Source organism: Opisthocomus hoazin, unplaced genomic scaffold, assembly GCF_030867145.1.
Source record: "Opisthocomus hoazin isolate bOpiHoa1 unplaced genomic scaffold, bOpiHoa1.hap1 HAP1_SCAFFOLD_132, whole genome shotgun sequence".
Lineage (NCBI taxonomy): Eukaryota > Metazoa > Chordata > Aves > Opisthocomiformes > Opisthocomidae > Opisthocomus > Opisthocomus hoazin.
In genome coordinates, this window is record NW_027448874.1 from 1 (window position 1) to 12,997 (window position 12,997).

Sequence of the window (12,997 nt, forward strand, 5' to 3'; positions counted from 1 at the left end):
CAAAAACCCCAAACCCCACACTTTAGACTAAGACCTGAGCTAACTTTAAGAATAAAGCTAGTTGTGTCTCCAGCACTAGCAGCACCTGAGGCTGCAGCGCTTTTACAGTGCAAGAGGGAGAGGGGACTTGTAAAGAGAGACGCACGGCTTGCACCTTGGCTTGACAACCCAAATCAGGGACAGTCAGAGCGAACAAGAAGGGCATGGTTTTGCTTTGTCCTTCACTACCTTTCATTAGTTCTATCTCACACTAAGTCTTCTCTCCCGCTCCAGGATTGTTTGGTTGTTTTTTTGTTGTTTTTTTCTGAGACGTCTCTGTTAGCTTATGGGAAAATGCTCCTTCGAAAGGTAATACGGACATGCCAGGGAACACGCGAGGCTAAAAGAATGTGAACTTTATTTATGAGCTTGGGACTTGTCTTTATAGGCATGGCAGTAAACAAAGAGAAAAATACTGTTTTCAAGAAATAAAACCCCATCTGAATTATATCAAATACCATAAACGTGGTTTATGTAAATGCATGAAATTAACTACGAGGGCCAGTTCAACTTACTCAAAGTCACAATAGAGAGGCACTGATTTCCAAAAATGAATTTGAACCCACCAGTGGTAGAATTGCAGAAGTCAGGTTTAGACTTGGTGTTTTTAGACCTACATACAAAAAGTTTTCCATATGAAGTTGATTGCATACCATTGCAAGGAAATCAGAGGCTGTATTCTTCAGAGAACATAGACCCAGAGTTCATGAGTTTCTGATTTAAATTATCCTAACAGCTAATCAAGTGATCAGATCCAGTGATCCAGGGTTAGTGTAATGCCTCACATGATTCTAGTGAAGAAAAAGCAGTCATACTTCAAATAAAGATGAAAAATACAAATCACCACATAGTAAGTTTTTTACCATAAGGGCTGTTTTGACATGCATAGTTACACATAGTCGTCGAGCCAAATGGCAAATCAAGGTCTAGACCATTACCAGTTCGATATTTCCTTGTGTTACTTGTTTCTATTTCAGCAGCAGAACGACAGTGCTTTGAAACCTGAAGAGCAATGCTGCCCCTTTTCCAAATATATCTTCAAAGCGGTGGCATACTAAAGAAAGGCTGAACCTTTGGGAAATTAAAGCAGCGTCCAACCCTGAAGTCACCCACACCCAAAAACGGACAGCAGGCAGAAGTTAGGAAAAAGGACAGGGCTCTTACCCACAAAAGCACCAGGCTCTAACCTGCTGCCAGAATTTGTACATTCTGCTTTATATGCTTTCATTTGCAGGCAAACTGTGAAACTAAACTGCTTCATCAGATAAAGTGGAAAGATTAGATGCAGAACGTGATAATCCCATTTACATTCACGCCAATCTATGAAAGACATTGATGTACTCAGCGGGGCCCAAACAATATCATTTCAATTACACAGGCTTAAGAACAAATACCCACTTTTTAAGGACGTGAAAAGAAATCATTTAGCTGCAAGAACTGGCCTCAAAACATATCAGGTAAGTTGGGGTTTGTATTTGTTTGAACCCCCAAGGTAGAAGTAAGAAACAGGACACCAGGTTTAACAATAATAGGTTCTCCATGGTTTTTGATAACATTGTCAAAAAACATTAGGCAAAAAAAAAGTATTTAAAAACAAAAGCTAAGTGATACAACATGAAAATGGAAAAAAATACACTCCAAACAATTCTTCTTGCAAGAAACAAAAAGCACACAACAAGCTATGCAAGCGTTCATTTAACCAGCTACAGACAGACAGGTGTAGAACATGGCACCACGCTCAGCTGTGCAAACCTCGAACCTATGTGATCTAAAAATGATCCTGCATTATCTGTGCAACACAAAATCATACAGGAAGTATTCCAGCATATTCAATATGAAATACAATGCATCAGTAGGCACAAATACCAATATTCACATTAGAACTGTGCCAGTGATGGCATTCCTCAGCTTTTACTATGCTGAATCGAATACAGTGCATTTACAGCATATACCATGTTTTAAGGCAATGTGTGGAAAATTAGCACAAGGCTACACCGTTTAGAATTAAATGCAGTTTTACAGAAAAAAAGTGTGAGATTGGTTTTTTACGTACTGCTTTTGATGTTCCACTCCCTGGCTCAGTTTGACTTCTGGAAGAAGAAATAAAGGTGATCAGAAGTTAAAATAAAGCACTTGTACCCAGCTTAAAGCAGTGAAAGCAGATTACAGAACCTGAAAACCAAAACAATGTGTTCTGATAGTCTAGTGAATGTCGAAATGTATTTGTATCCAGAAACTGGTCTCTCTTGGGACATGCAGCGCAACTAAAACAAAACCCCTAAGTCACATGTCTACTTCATCACAAATTACTCTAAGAGTTCTAAACTTCTTGTTTGCACGGGTCACCAGCTGGCAAGCCTTGGTCTTTCCTCTATAGGCTCGTGTGCAAAAATACCCAGATTTGGGGCGTAAGAACACTTGCCATATCCCACCCCCCTCCCCCAAATGCAAGAACTAGTCAAACACTGAGAATCAGACTCTTTGGAGGATGGAGCAGATGGTAAGTTTACACTACAATGCAAATGCCTCTCTCTCTCTACTACAAAAGCAGTAAAAGCAAACACAGAGAATAAGGAATCTCTCCACACAGAGGAAACGGGATCTACAGCTTGGGTCTCAGAACAATCAAGCCCAAGAACAAACCCAACAGCATCATCTTAAAAGTTACCATTGTTGGAGTTTGAACCCCATGTCCCAGCAGGCCTAAAAATGTCTGTCTGCTTTGGTGGACACAGGTTAAAATCCACCTCATTCCACCAAAACCTAACAGCAGCTTTAGCAGGAGAGGTACAACCTGAACGCCTCTGTGAACTGACGTCCATAAACCAAGTTAACACCCTGAAACCCCTAACCGAGCAGGCAATGCTTTACAGATACCTACGCAGCATGTGTTTTGCTGATAGCTCTGAGTCCTCTGGCAGGGATTCTTCTGACAATAACTGATGAGTTCTTCGGAATCAGGGCATTATCGTCAGTGTATTCTGAAAAAAACATGAATTCAGAAAAAAAACCTTTGTGAATTCATAGGAATGTATATTCGTATGTAATTACATAGCACTTCAGAGAATACCTTTACAGCTATGAAAGCAACATTTTATATGTAACATCACGCTTTTGTTGTCTCAAACACACTAACAGTACATTTCAAGTAATCTTTGGGTTTGATCATCAAACACAAGCAGCAAAATCTTTTTCTTTTTTTTAAAAGTAGTTTCAATGCCAACAACAAAAGGGTCTCAGAGGTCACAAAAAGAGAGTCTGCTAATGCATGAAGTTCTTTCCTGATGGAGATTCAGTTGCTTTTGCTTCTGGTAGGCTACAAAACCAGTAGATCTTTGGAGAAAAACAAGGTCTCCCCTGCAGAAACCAGATTGTAACATCTGACTGGCTTGCCCTGCAACAAAACAGGCGCTTGGCTAAAGCATGAAGCTCTGTGCCATTGCCTTCCAAGGTGTTCACTAAAAGTGATTTCCTTCTGCTGCCAGTGCTCAGGACTGACAGAACAGAGAGGAGAGCCTGCCAACTCTGCTTCTGCGAGCTTAATCCGTCAACAGCCACACTTATCAGCTGGGCAGTGCTTCACATTTCAACGGAAACTGTTGGGGTTTAACGCAGCAGCCAGCAACGAGGTCCCGACAGCCGCTCGCTCACTCCTCCCCTTCCCCCCCAGTGTGATGGGGAGCAGAAATGGACAGAAGGGGAAACTCAGGGGCTGAGATAAAGACAGTTTAATAAGACAACAAAGGAAATACTACAGCTACTACTGCTACTGAATATGCAAAACAAACTCTATACAATACAATGTTCCCACCACCTAATGACCGATTCCCAGCCAGTTCCCCAGCAGCGATCACAGAACCTGGAACTTGCAGATTTCATGAATTTTGCAAAATTCCTGCTGAAGACCAAACTCCTGCAAAAGTTCGAACTCCCAGACAGGAGAGGATGCCAACTCATAGAAAAGCGAATTAAAGAAAAAGGATGCCTACCCCCCTGCTAGCCACCCTTACAAATTGAGCGTGCCATCCCTGGCATGGAATATTTCCGCTGCCCAGCTTGGGCTGGCTGTGCTCCCTCCCAGCTCCTGCGCACCTGCTTGTCAGCTGAGCATGGGAGACTGGAAAAGTCCCTGACTTCATAGCAATGACTGAAAACATCCGCATTGTCAGCACTGTTCTCCTACTAAATCCAAAGCACAGCAGCTACTGGGAGGAAGATTAACTCTATCCAAGCTAAAACCAGGACAGTAATGAAACTGCAGTGCTAGGATTTGAATCACAGAGGCTTTTTTTTGTTGGGGCTTTTTTCAGCTTGCTTTCACAAGGAAGGCAGAATTGGCTCAAAGTAAAGCTGTCTCTCCCCTCTTAAGCTAATCGTCTAGTTTGAATTAACCAAAGGGATGTGAATTCTTTCGATTCACTTTTCGCAGAGCAGAGACACTCAAACTAAATCACTTACAAAGACAGGCTTTAACAGCCTTTCGAAAACAGAGTGTGCCTGAAGCTCTCCATGCTTTGCCTTGGCTTTCACCACGCTAGTCTTCTGCAGAGGAGGGAAGCCTTGTGACCTTTTATATAAAGCCCAAACAAAAAAAAACACTACCTGTGACACTTCGACTGAATAAGCTTAAAATGCAAAGGCCTCTCCACGAGAACAGTGTTTATCTTGTTCTTACACAAGCTGGATAAGATTAAATCTTCTAAAGCACTGTCAGCAGCCATTCCCTGTAATCTGCCGACGGTCTTCAATATCAAAAGCCCTTACCCTGACAGACGAATCGGAACGATACTCTGAAAACCAAAGATGATGTATGTCTAGTCAAGCTCCATCAGGGTGGTTTTACTCAGTGATCACACACAGAACAGGAATATTTCACAATTTACACTCCATTTTTCAGCATATTATTCCTACAGGCAGGAACCTCTCTCAGACCAAAACATACCTATCAGAAGACAGTATTTCAACAACGAAATGAAAATTTTACTTCTATTTCCAAATGATGGAATCCTTCTTCAGAAAACTGGGAAATCTTTGAGACAAAACTAATTTCTGATCTTAACCCCTACGGAGCCGAACAGCAAGCTTCCTCGGGACTTTGGAGCAGTTTCAAATCATAGGAGAAAGGACTACTAATGACAAAAACAGAAGCTTTTACAGAAGTGCTAGCCTGAAGCCAACAGCTGGAGCTCTTCTCAAAAGGAAAATCTCACCACCACACAGCCACTGTCAAGAAAGGCCTGCCCTGGGGCTGTGTGATGGAGCAGGAGCTCAAACAGCTGTCGGGCCCAGACAAACCACTGCCAGGAGATAGTGCCAGCTGCAGTTCTCAAAGCCCAAAGCAGCTGCTTCTACCTGCTGAACGGAGTCACACAGAGCACTCCTTTTGGTCCACACCACAAACCACTGGACTGAGATTCCAGAGACGGAGGATAAGCAACAGCGGCTCCACAAAAAGACAGGAGTTTGCTGTGCCTGTGCCGGACTGAGGATGGTGGTTGTTCTGCGGATGACTACAAAGGGTAGCACCTCTCCGAGAAAGAGACTGAATATATGAGGATAGCTGGATATGACTAAATATTTTAAAGCACTGTCAGCAGCCATTCCTTGTAATCTGCCTACTGGCATCTCCCAGCAGGAACCTGTTCCCCGAGGGCAGCAGCATCCCCTGGCAGAGACTTGGCAACTCCCAGGACCTACAAAGTAGCGTCCCTCGGCCTCACCACACACCTCAACCTCTGCAAAGTGAGCAGTGACCTCCTGCGCAACAAGGCGACTTTTCACACGTGTCCAAGCAGAGCTCCAACAGAAATACTCAGCAAGCTGGAGGTAACAACATGGGTGATTCCTACTCCCTTTGAGCACAAAACTTGTTTTACTGCCAGTGACGGACAGTGAGTGGCTACTGGGCTTTTCTCAATCTGACCTGAGATTAAAACTAAGGATTCAATTCAGCAAGCTTGCAAAAGCAAAGGAAGATTTGGATGTTATAGTAAAGTCAGGAGCAGAAGAGACAGAACAGTCAGGAAAGAAGTATTTCAAGGAACGAGTGGAGGCAGGCAAGTTAACAGCTACTTTGACTGCTGCCTCATGATGACTTAGAAAGCTTAAATTAACAACTGCATTAGTATCCACAACCTTCTTCCTGCAAAAAAGTACAAACAACTCAAGCCACGCTCTGAAATTTATACTGCTTCACATTTAATGCACCACTTAAAAATTCCATTTTTCAATTCACCTATAATTCTAAAAATCTGCTAGTTTTAATAATTTGGGTCATATATACGGTATAAACAGGTTACTGAAAAAAGTTCCTACTTTCTTTTATGGCCTGCTTTAATCCACCATTTTGATGCTGACAGCATTGCAAAGGCATCTCTCTGAGCACTGTCTAGAGAAGTATTTTCACTCCGATAAAGGACAGAAGCTCAGCAGAAGTCATCAGAAGGCAAGCCTACATGCGAAACGACAAAGAAAAGCCTTTATTAGGCTTGGATGTCTTGCTCACCAGCTGTTACGTGACTGGGGAAGCGATCTGCAGAGTAAGAGATCAAAATGACTGCTGACATGCCAGACTGCCTCGACCAGAAAACAGGGTACTTCCCAAGAACACATTTTCTCCCTGCTGCTTAAAAATATGCTTTCTCCTCATCTCATTTTTCAACTCTGTTCTAATCAGCACCACTTGCACACTTTGTGACAAACCAGTCCTCTGTGTCGCTGGCACTGCCTCGAAACATCCTGATTAATAGACTGGACTGCTATTTCTGCATTTTCAGCTTCCACCAAAAGAGGATCCCAACCACAGTTGGTATCTCATCCTTGCTTGAATTAGCTAGTGCAGTAGGCCAGATGCTTCATGGAACTTTGATTTGCATTATGATTATACAGTACTGTGCTCCAAAAGAGCACCTGCATTGCTTTGAAAGGATGAGTCAATAAAATCTAACATACTTTCAGTCATTAATCTGATTACACAGACTGCCTGATGCCTTAATGCCTTATTGGCATGGCTTGCCACTTCAGCGTGTGACTGGGAAAGCGAAAGCCGAGCTGGACACCCCGTGGTAATGAACTAAAAGACACCTGCCCTAAGCCCCTGGCCAAGGGACACTGACCTCGCTGACCGCACAGCCCCGAGAGGTCCCAGCCCTGCTGGGGACAGAGCCCGAGCAGCTCCTTCCCAGACAGACCTTGCATGGGCTCCACTGAAACATCATGGTTTTGGAATGGGCACACGGCTTACCCTCAGTTCACCCAGGGAAACGGGGAACTCCAAACCCTTTAGGAAGGCTCCACACAGCAATGCTGCCTGGCAGCCCAGGAATTAATTGCACGCTGAGGCGTAACCAAAGAAATCCCCCACACTAGCACATCAACAAAACGGCACGGGGAAGGGCAAGCCTTAAAAGCTGCTGAAGTGTCTGCTCTGAAATGCTCAGTTTGCGCAGTCTTGAAGACAGCAGCTGTGAGGCCAAATGGTTTCACTCAGAGTTAGCACGAGGTTTTCTGAAGACATCACATCGTGGCACTACTACAGCTCTCAAGTGCGTGCTGCAACACTGAACTCCAGCAACGGCTGACTTCAAGAGACAGTCTGCCAAGAGCACTGTTCTTCCCTAAAACTATTCATCTAAGGCCAGTTCAGATGCCCATTTTGGTGTTACAGTTTGTTGATTTTGCCTGATAAGCAGAACAGCACATTCTCCAAGTGTTCTGAGTCAGAATGTTACAGAAACCTGAGTCACGGAGTTTGCAGTTCTTCCACAATAATGTGAAAACATCTGTTATAAAAGACAGGTCATGAAATTCACATCAAATTTAATAGAGGCAAGTTAAAATGCATCATTCCTGAGAACAGGCTTTTGGAAGGGAATTCTGCCTTTACAGAACACGCGTCTATAGGAAGCAGGGAAGAGGGCACGCCAAACCCCCACACCCCCACTTTTTAAAACAGGTCCTGATTATCCCCACAGATATCCTCCCAAACCTTTTTAGCATTTTACCTAGAAGAATTCCAGGACACCAAAGCTTCTGTGAGCGCTAAATGTCGCCCATCAACCACATATTCCTCCATGCCTAGCTCTGCTCTAAAGCACGGATCCAAAGGCCGTCGTCAGAACAGCAACCCCAAACAAACAGCTCTGTGAGGCCTCAACACAAGTCACAGCTACCGGTCGTGGCTGAATGGCATTACCGCTGCCCACCCCGCGTATCCCCGGTGCCGCTGGCCCTCCTGATCCCCCGCACGCTGGCGGGACGAGCCCCAGGCTGACTCACGCTACGCTGAGTTGAGCTGCAAAGAGCAGAGCGGGGCTCCCGCAGGCTGCAGCCCCATGCGGTGGTCTGCAACTCCACCAGCCGGGCGGTCCCCGAGGCCCCGTGCCCGCCGCCCCACTCACCTTCTTTGCTCTGGGCGTCGGTGATCTGCAGGTCGCAGTTGGATGCCTTCAGCTGCTCGCGGCCCATGATCTGGCACTTGAGGTCATGCAGGGAGATGTGGAGGCCGTGGAAGCTGATGGTATCAAAGTCCAGTTTGGCAGAGAACTTGTAGTGCACGCCAGGCATGGCTGGGGCCAGGCGGTGCCTGCTCCGCGATGGCGTCTGCTGGTGGGCGGGAGGACGATGGGGAGAGGCCTCCGCGGCCCCGGCTCAGCCTTGGCTCCCTCTCGTGCACCCAGCGCTGCCAGGCACGACCGCTGGCGACGGCACCAACAGAACCCCTGCCTCAGGGTTCCAGTGAGGGGTTTCCCGGCCGACAGCCGCAAGCACGTCACTGTGCACACAATGGCACACGGCAACCACCCCCCGCGCCTCATGTGACCCAGCACATTGTGACAAAAGGCCCCGTCACACGGGCGGGGAGTCCCGCCCTCTTCCTCCTAACACCTCTGAGAGCCATATTACCTAAATATAATAAAAAAGGCTTGTTGTAGTCTGGCAGGGCTAACGAGGGAGCTTCCACGACTGCTGGGTTTACATCTTTCAATGCCTTTTGGGCTGCCAGAGTCCGGAAACCCTCCGCATTTCCTCTTTAACCAAGGGATAGAGGTTTTTGCTCTTTGTGTCTGTTTGTTTCTCCTGTTAATGGGGATTTGGAAGCCTAGGTTTTCACGTGGTAGCCTGGCTTATAAGCCTGTGGCGGAATACGGATTATACGTATTCATTCCAGAAGTCGGCCATAGCCACAGTCCAAACTCCAGCAGCAGAGGCAAACAAGCCTGGCTGTTGGATATGCACCAAAGCCCACCCTCTACCAGAAACCACCTCTCCTTGCTATCTGTCCCCTTAAAGTCTCAGTGGGACCAGGACAGGTACTGCATTATGAATCTTCACTGAAGAAAGCAAGCATACCGCCCTTATGCCAGGAGGGGTTTGTCTGTAGTCTGAAAGGAGACACCTGCATTTGCCTGGAGAGCCAACCTATGGACCAGCTTACCCGCTCTGCAGGGCTGCGAATTGCAAATGCCAACAGACCCTTAAAATTAATAGAATGGATGGAAAGGTACAGTTCTGGTCTTAGGAGCACACAGATGAAAAGGGGAATCTTATGCCTGGCATGTTCCACAGATCTGTTCCTACGCCTAACGGCAACGGGTACTCCTCCACAGATTTTTCCAAAACCTTGCTATGCCCCAGATCCACTGAACGTGGAAGGGAGATGCTCCAGAAGCCCTTACACAAAACCTATTGTGATAAGCCATCTCGCCGTCGATTTCTTCCTGGATGGAGTTTATCAGGCCCTGCCGACCCTGAGACAACGTGGTTATTCACAGACAGATTAACTTGGTACTCTGCAAGAGTCCATACCCAAACTCGAGACACCAAGGCCTTAGTCAGTGTGCAGGTACAGTACTAACCCAGACACGAACCCCAGCGTGTCACTTCATCCCAAGTGCCACATTCACCGCACCTTCTTCCATCGCCTCACGCCGATGAATTGTTTTCCAGGCTCTTCCACCCGTCGCAGCTCAGGTAGCTGCACTCTGGCTCAGGGCTGACTGGGGAACTTCTCAGTGCTTGAACTTTGCTTCGGACTTGGTATGAGCACGAGACTTCACCCCTTTGGCTTGGCCCCCAGCAGAAGGCAGGCAGGCTGCAGGTCTGCAAGAGGTTGGATAGAACTGAGCTTGTACACCTACCAGAGATTAAAAACCAATCAAAGGAAAAGCCCAGAGACACTGCGTTAGAGAGTGGCAGAAAGAAACATCGTGGCTGGTCACTGTTTACGACACAGGGTTTGGAAGTCAGGAGACTGGAGCTCCCAGCAGACTCCACTGTTTGAATGGAAACACCCCTGAGCTTTTGATCCGGACAGAAATATCACAGACTGCCCCCATCTCAACTTTGCAGTTGCCTGAAGCTTTTGGTTGTCTACGCCCAGTTCTCTTCCACGCTAACAGAGTATGTTTAACCTGCAAAACAACACTACAAACGGGCAGCCAAACGCCTCTTCTCTCCAAGATGTGAAAAGTGCAGGTAAAGACAGCACAGGTACCATGACCAGTCTTCTGGTCTGAGTCAGGTTTTAAAAAGCAAAGTCTTCTGCACCTCTGTTTTCCAGCTGCTGCCAACAGCTGCAGAAAGGGTCTGGTGCTGATCAGCTGAAGGATCGATGCTCACTGCCAAACTCCAGAAGAGGACATTACACCTCAGGCTGCAGACTCTGAGCCCAGCCTGAAGGACTGAGTGACCTGTCTCTGGCCATCGGGCTGACTGCAGCATTGCACATGCCCTGGCTTCTCAAGCTCTTCCCCAGCAGTCCCCTCCTGGCCACTCTGCTACAGGCTGCCATAGGGTCTCAGGGACCCATATTCAGGACCCACTCTGGCATCTCCCATCAAGAACGTTACTGAGATGCTCTCCCAGCACACTGTGCTCCTCTCACCTCTTCTGGTCTCTCTGCATTGTCCGTTTCTGATCTCCTGCCACAGGTTCTGACCTTCCCTCAGATTCACACTGCTCATAACAGTCCCCCGCTTCAAGGAAGTCAACAAAATGACCACATTCTCCAGGTCCTTGTCTCTCATGGGAACTTCAGTCGGACAGCCAATACAGAAAATGGCAGTGTGATCACAAAAGCATCAAGGCTTGCCCCAGAGGTAGGCAGGGTGAGATTTTCTGGTGTTCTGCAGGGAAGCACAGCACAAAGAAACCTGGTGAGGTTTAAGCATTTACAACTTTACTGGGCTTTAACAGGCTTCTGCTGCCTTCTGCAGACCTCTTGGCTGTTAACACGCCAAACTTCCCAGCCCCCTAGGATGTGAGATGGCTTGTTTTGGCTTGGACTAGGCTATCAGTTAACACCTGCACTGCTGAACCCTCGCTGACCTGAGTGTGCTCCTCACAGCTCTGTCCCCTGCACCCTGTGGGAAGGGAGGCTCAGAGTAAACAGTGCTGCACAGATACAGGCTGATGGCAGCACAATGGGAATATATATATGAGATTGGTGGGGAAAAGGTCGAGTATCGACACTGGGAAACATGATGCCAGTTCAGTGTCTGCAGCAGGATCCAGGCAGCTGCAGAACTTAGCAGTGACTCTCTTTGGAGACCATAAGGCAACGGGGACCCTCACTCCCACAACTGGCCCTCAATGACATCCCACTTCTCATATCCCTGCTCTCCCTTTCCCCTCCAGCTTTCCAGACTGTGGGAGTTGTCCTCTAAGGGTAAGACAAGAGAAAGTGCCCCTTGCTGAACCGCCACCATTTCCCCCACTGGAACCACCCCAGGTCTGCACACAAGGACATCGGGCAGTGGCAGCAGTTCACTCCCGTTCTGCTCCCTCCATACCCCTTTGACCACTTGAATGAAGTCTGCTCCCGGGATCTTCCTCCTGCCCACAACAGCCTCCCTAAAGAACTCGACTATCGGCTACTTCTGTTTGCACAGGAGGTTATGCATCACGATGAGATCCTGGGGTGCACAAAGAAGGGGGAGCCGTCCTTCCCCTAGGGCCATAGGTCCTCTCTGGTGGTGAACACTGGAAAAGATCAGAAAACACCCTGAGAGCACCCATACCCACAGTCACTGTGCCAGCAGGTGTGACACCATCTGGGGTAAAGCAGCGCAACTCTACTGACCTGCTCTTCTCTCTCCTGTCTTCCCTTTCTTCTGAGGGTTTCCGTCAGCAGGGTTTGCTCCTGAGTTCCTGCAGATGTAACCAGAAACCCTTCTGTTACGGCCTAGGAAATAACTCACCCAGCAGCTATTTTTCAGAAAGGGCTGCGGTTACTTGTCTGACACCAGCAATGCCCAGACAGAGCTTCTGATGCACCTCCTGAGCACAGGGATGCAGACAAGGGGCTGCTAACACTTAGAGTAACCCACATCATTTAAGAACACACAACAGGGACTTGAATGTGAAAATGAGCACAAAGAAAGGCGTCTTCTCACAATCACTACCTCTTTGTTTTTCATGTCCATATTTTCCTCACCATGAGGAGGAAACACAGACTCTGCAGGCCCTGCAGTCAAATACCGTTCTGGGGGACAGGCGAGAGAAGAAAGCAGAGAGACCTGAACAGGGAATTTTCAAATGGATGATGAATCAAGTAGAAGCAATGGCAAAGTGTAGTACCAATTTACAGAAATTTAAACTTGACGGAACTGAGTAGTAGAAGTGAGTATTACAGAGAAGTAGAGGGCAGCACTGCAATCAGAAGGGTAAGCAACGCAGACAGCTCTAACCGCAGTTTTTCACCTGATTGCCTTAAACAAAACAGGCTTGAGATCCCCATTGCTCACTTCACCCTGGAACAGTCTCATTCCTCCTCTGACAGCCACTGTGCACCTGGCTGAGGACTGACACAATCCACACAAGGAGTAACCAAAGCTAAACACCGTACTTTCCTGGGTGAAATCTCACTGTTATTGCAGGAACCAGGAAGTAAAAAATCCCTGACAGGCTGACTGGAGCATCCCGGCTGTTATAAATCCACCCACCCTCGGTACCCCCA

The 12,997-nt window shown here is 47.1% G+C and overlaps 1 protein-coding gene across 1 annotated transcript; it reads right to left on the reverse strand.

Moving 5' to 3' along the window:
• Positions 1 to 2,059: 2,059 nt before the first annotated feature.
• On the reverse strand, positions 2,060 to 8,604 carry LOC142359603 (E3 ubiquitin-protein ligase RBBP6-like; the record flags this gene model as incomplete). The annotated part of the gene is made up of 3 exons (XM_075412093.1): positions 8,439 to 8,604; positions 2,921 to 3,020; positions 2,060 to 2,129 (listed from the first exon to the last, which is right to left on the reverse strand). Coding segments are annotated over exons 1-3 (336 nt in total), but the record flags the coding sequence as incomplete, so codon positions are not given.
• Between the last annotated feature and the right edge of the window lie 4,393 nt (positions 8,605 to 12,997).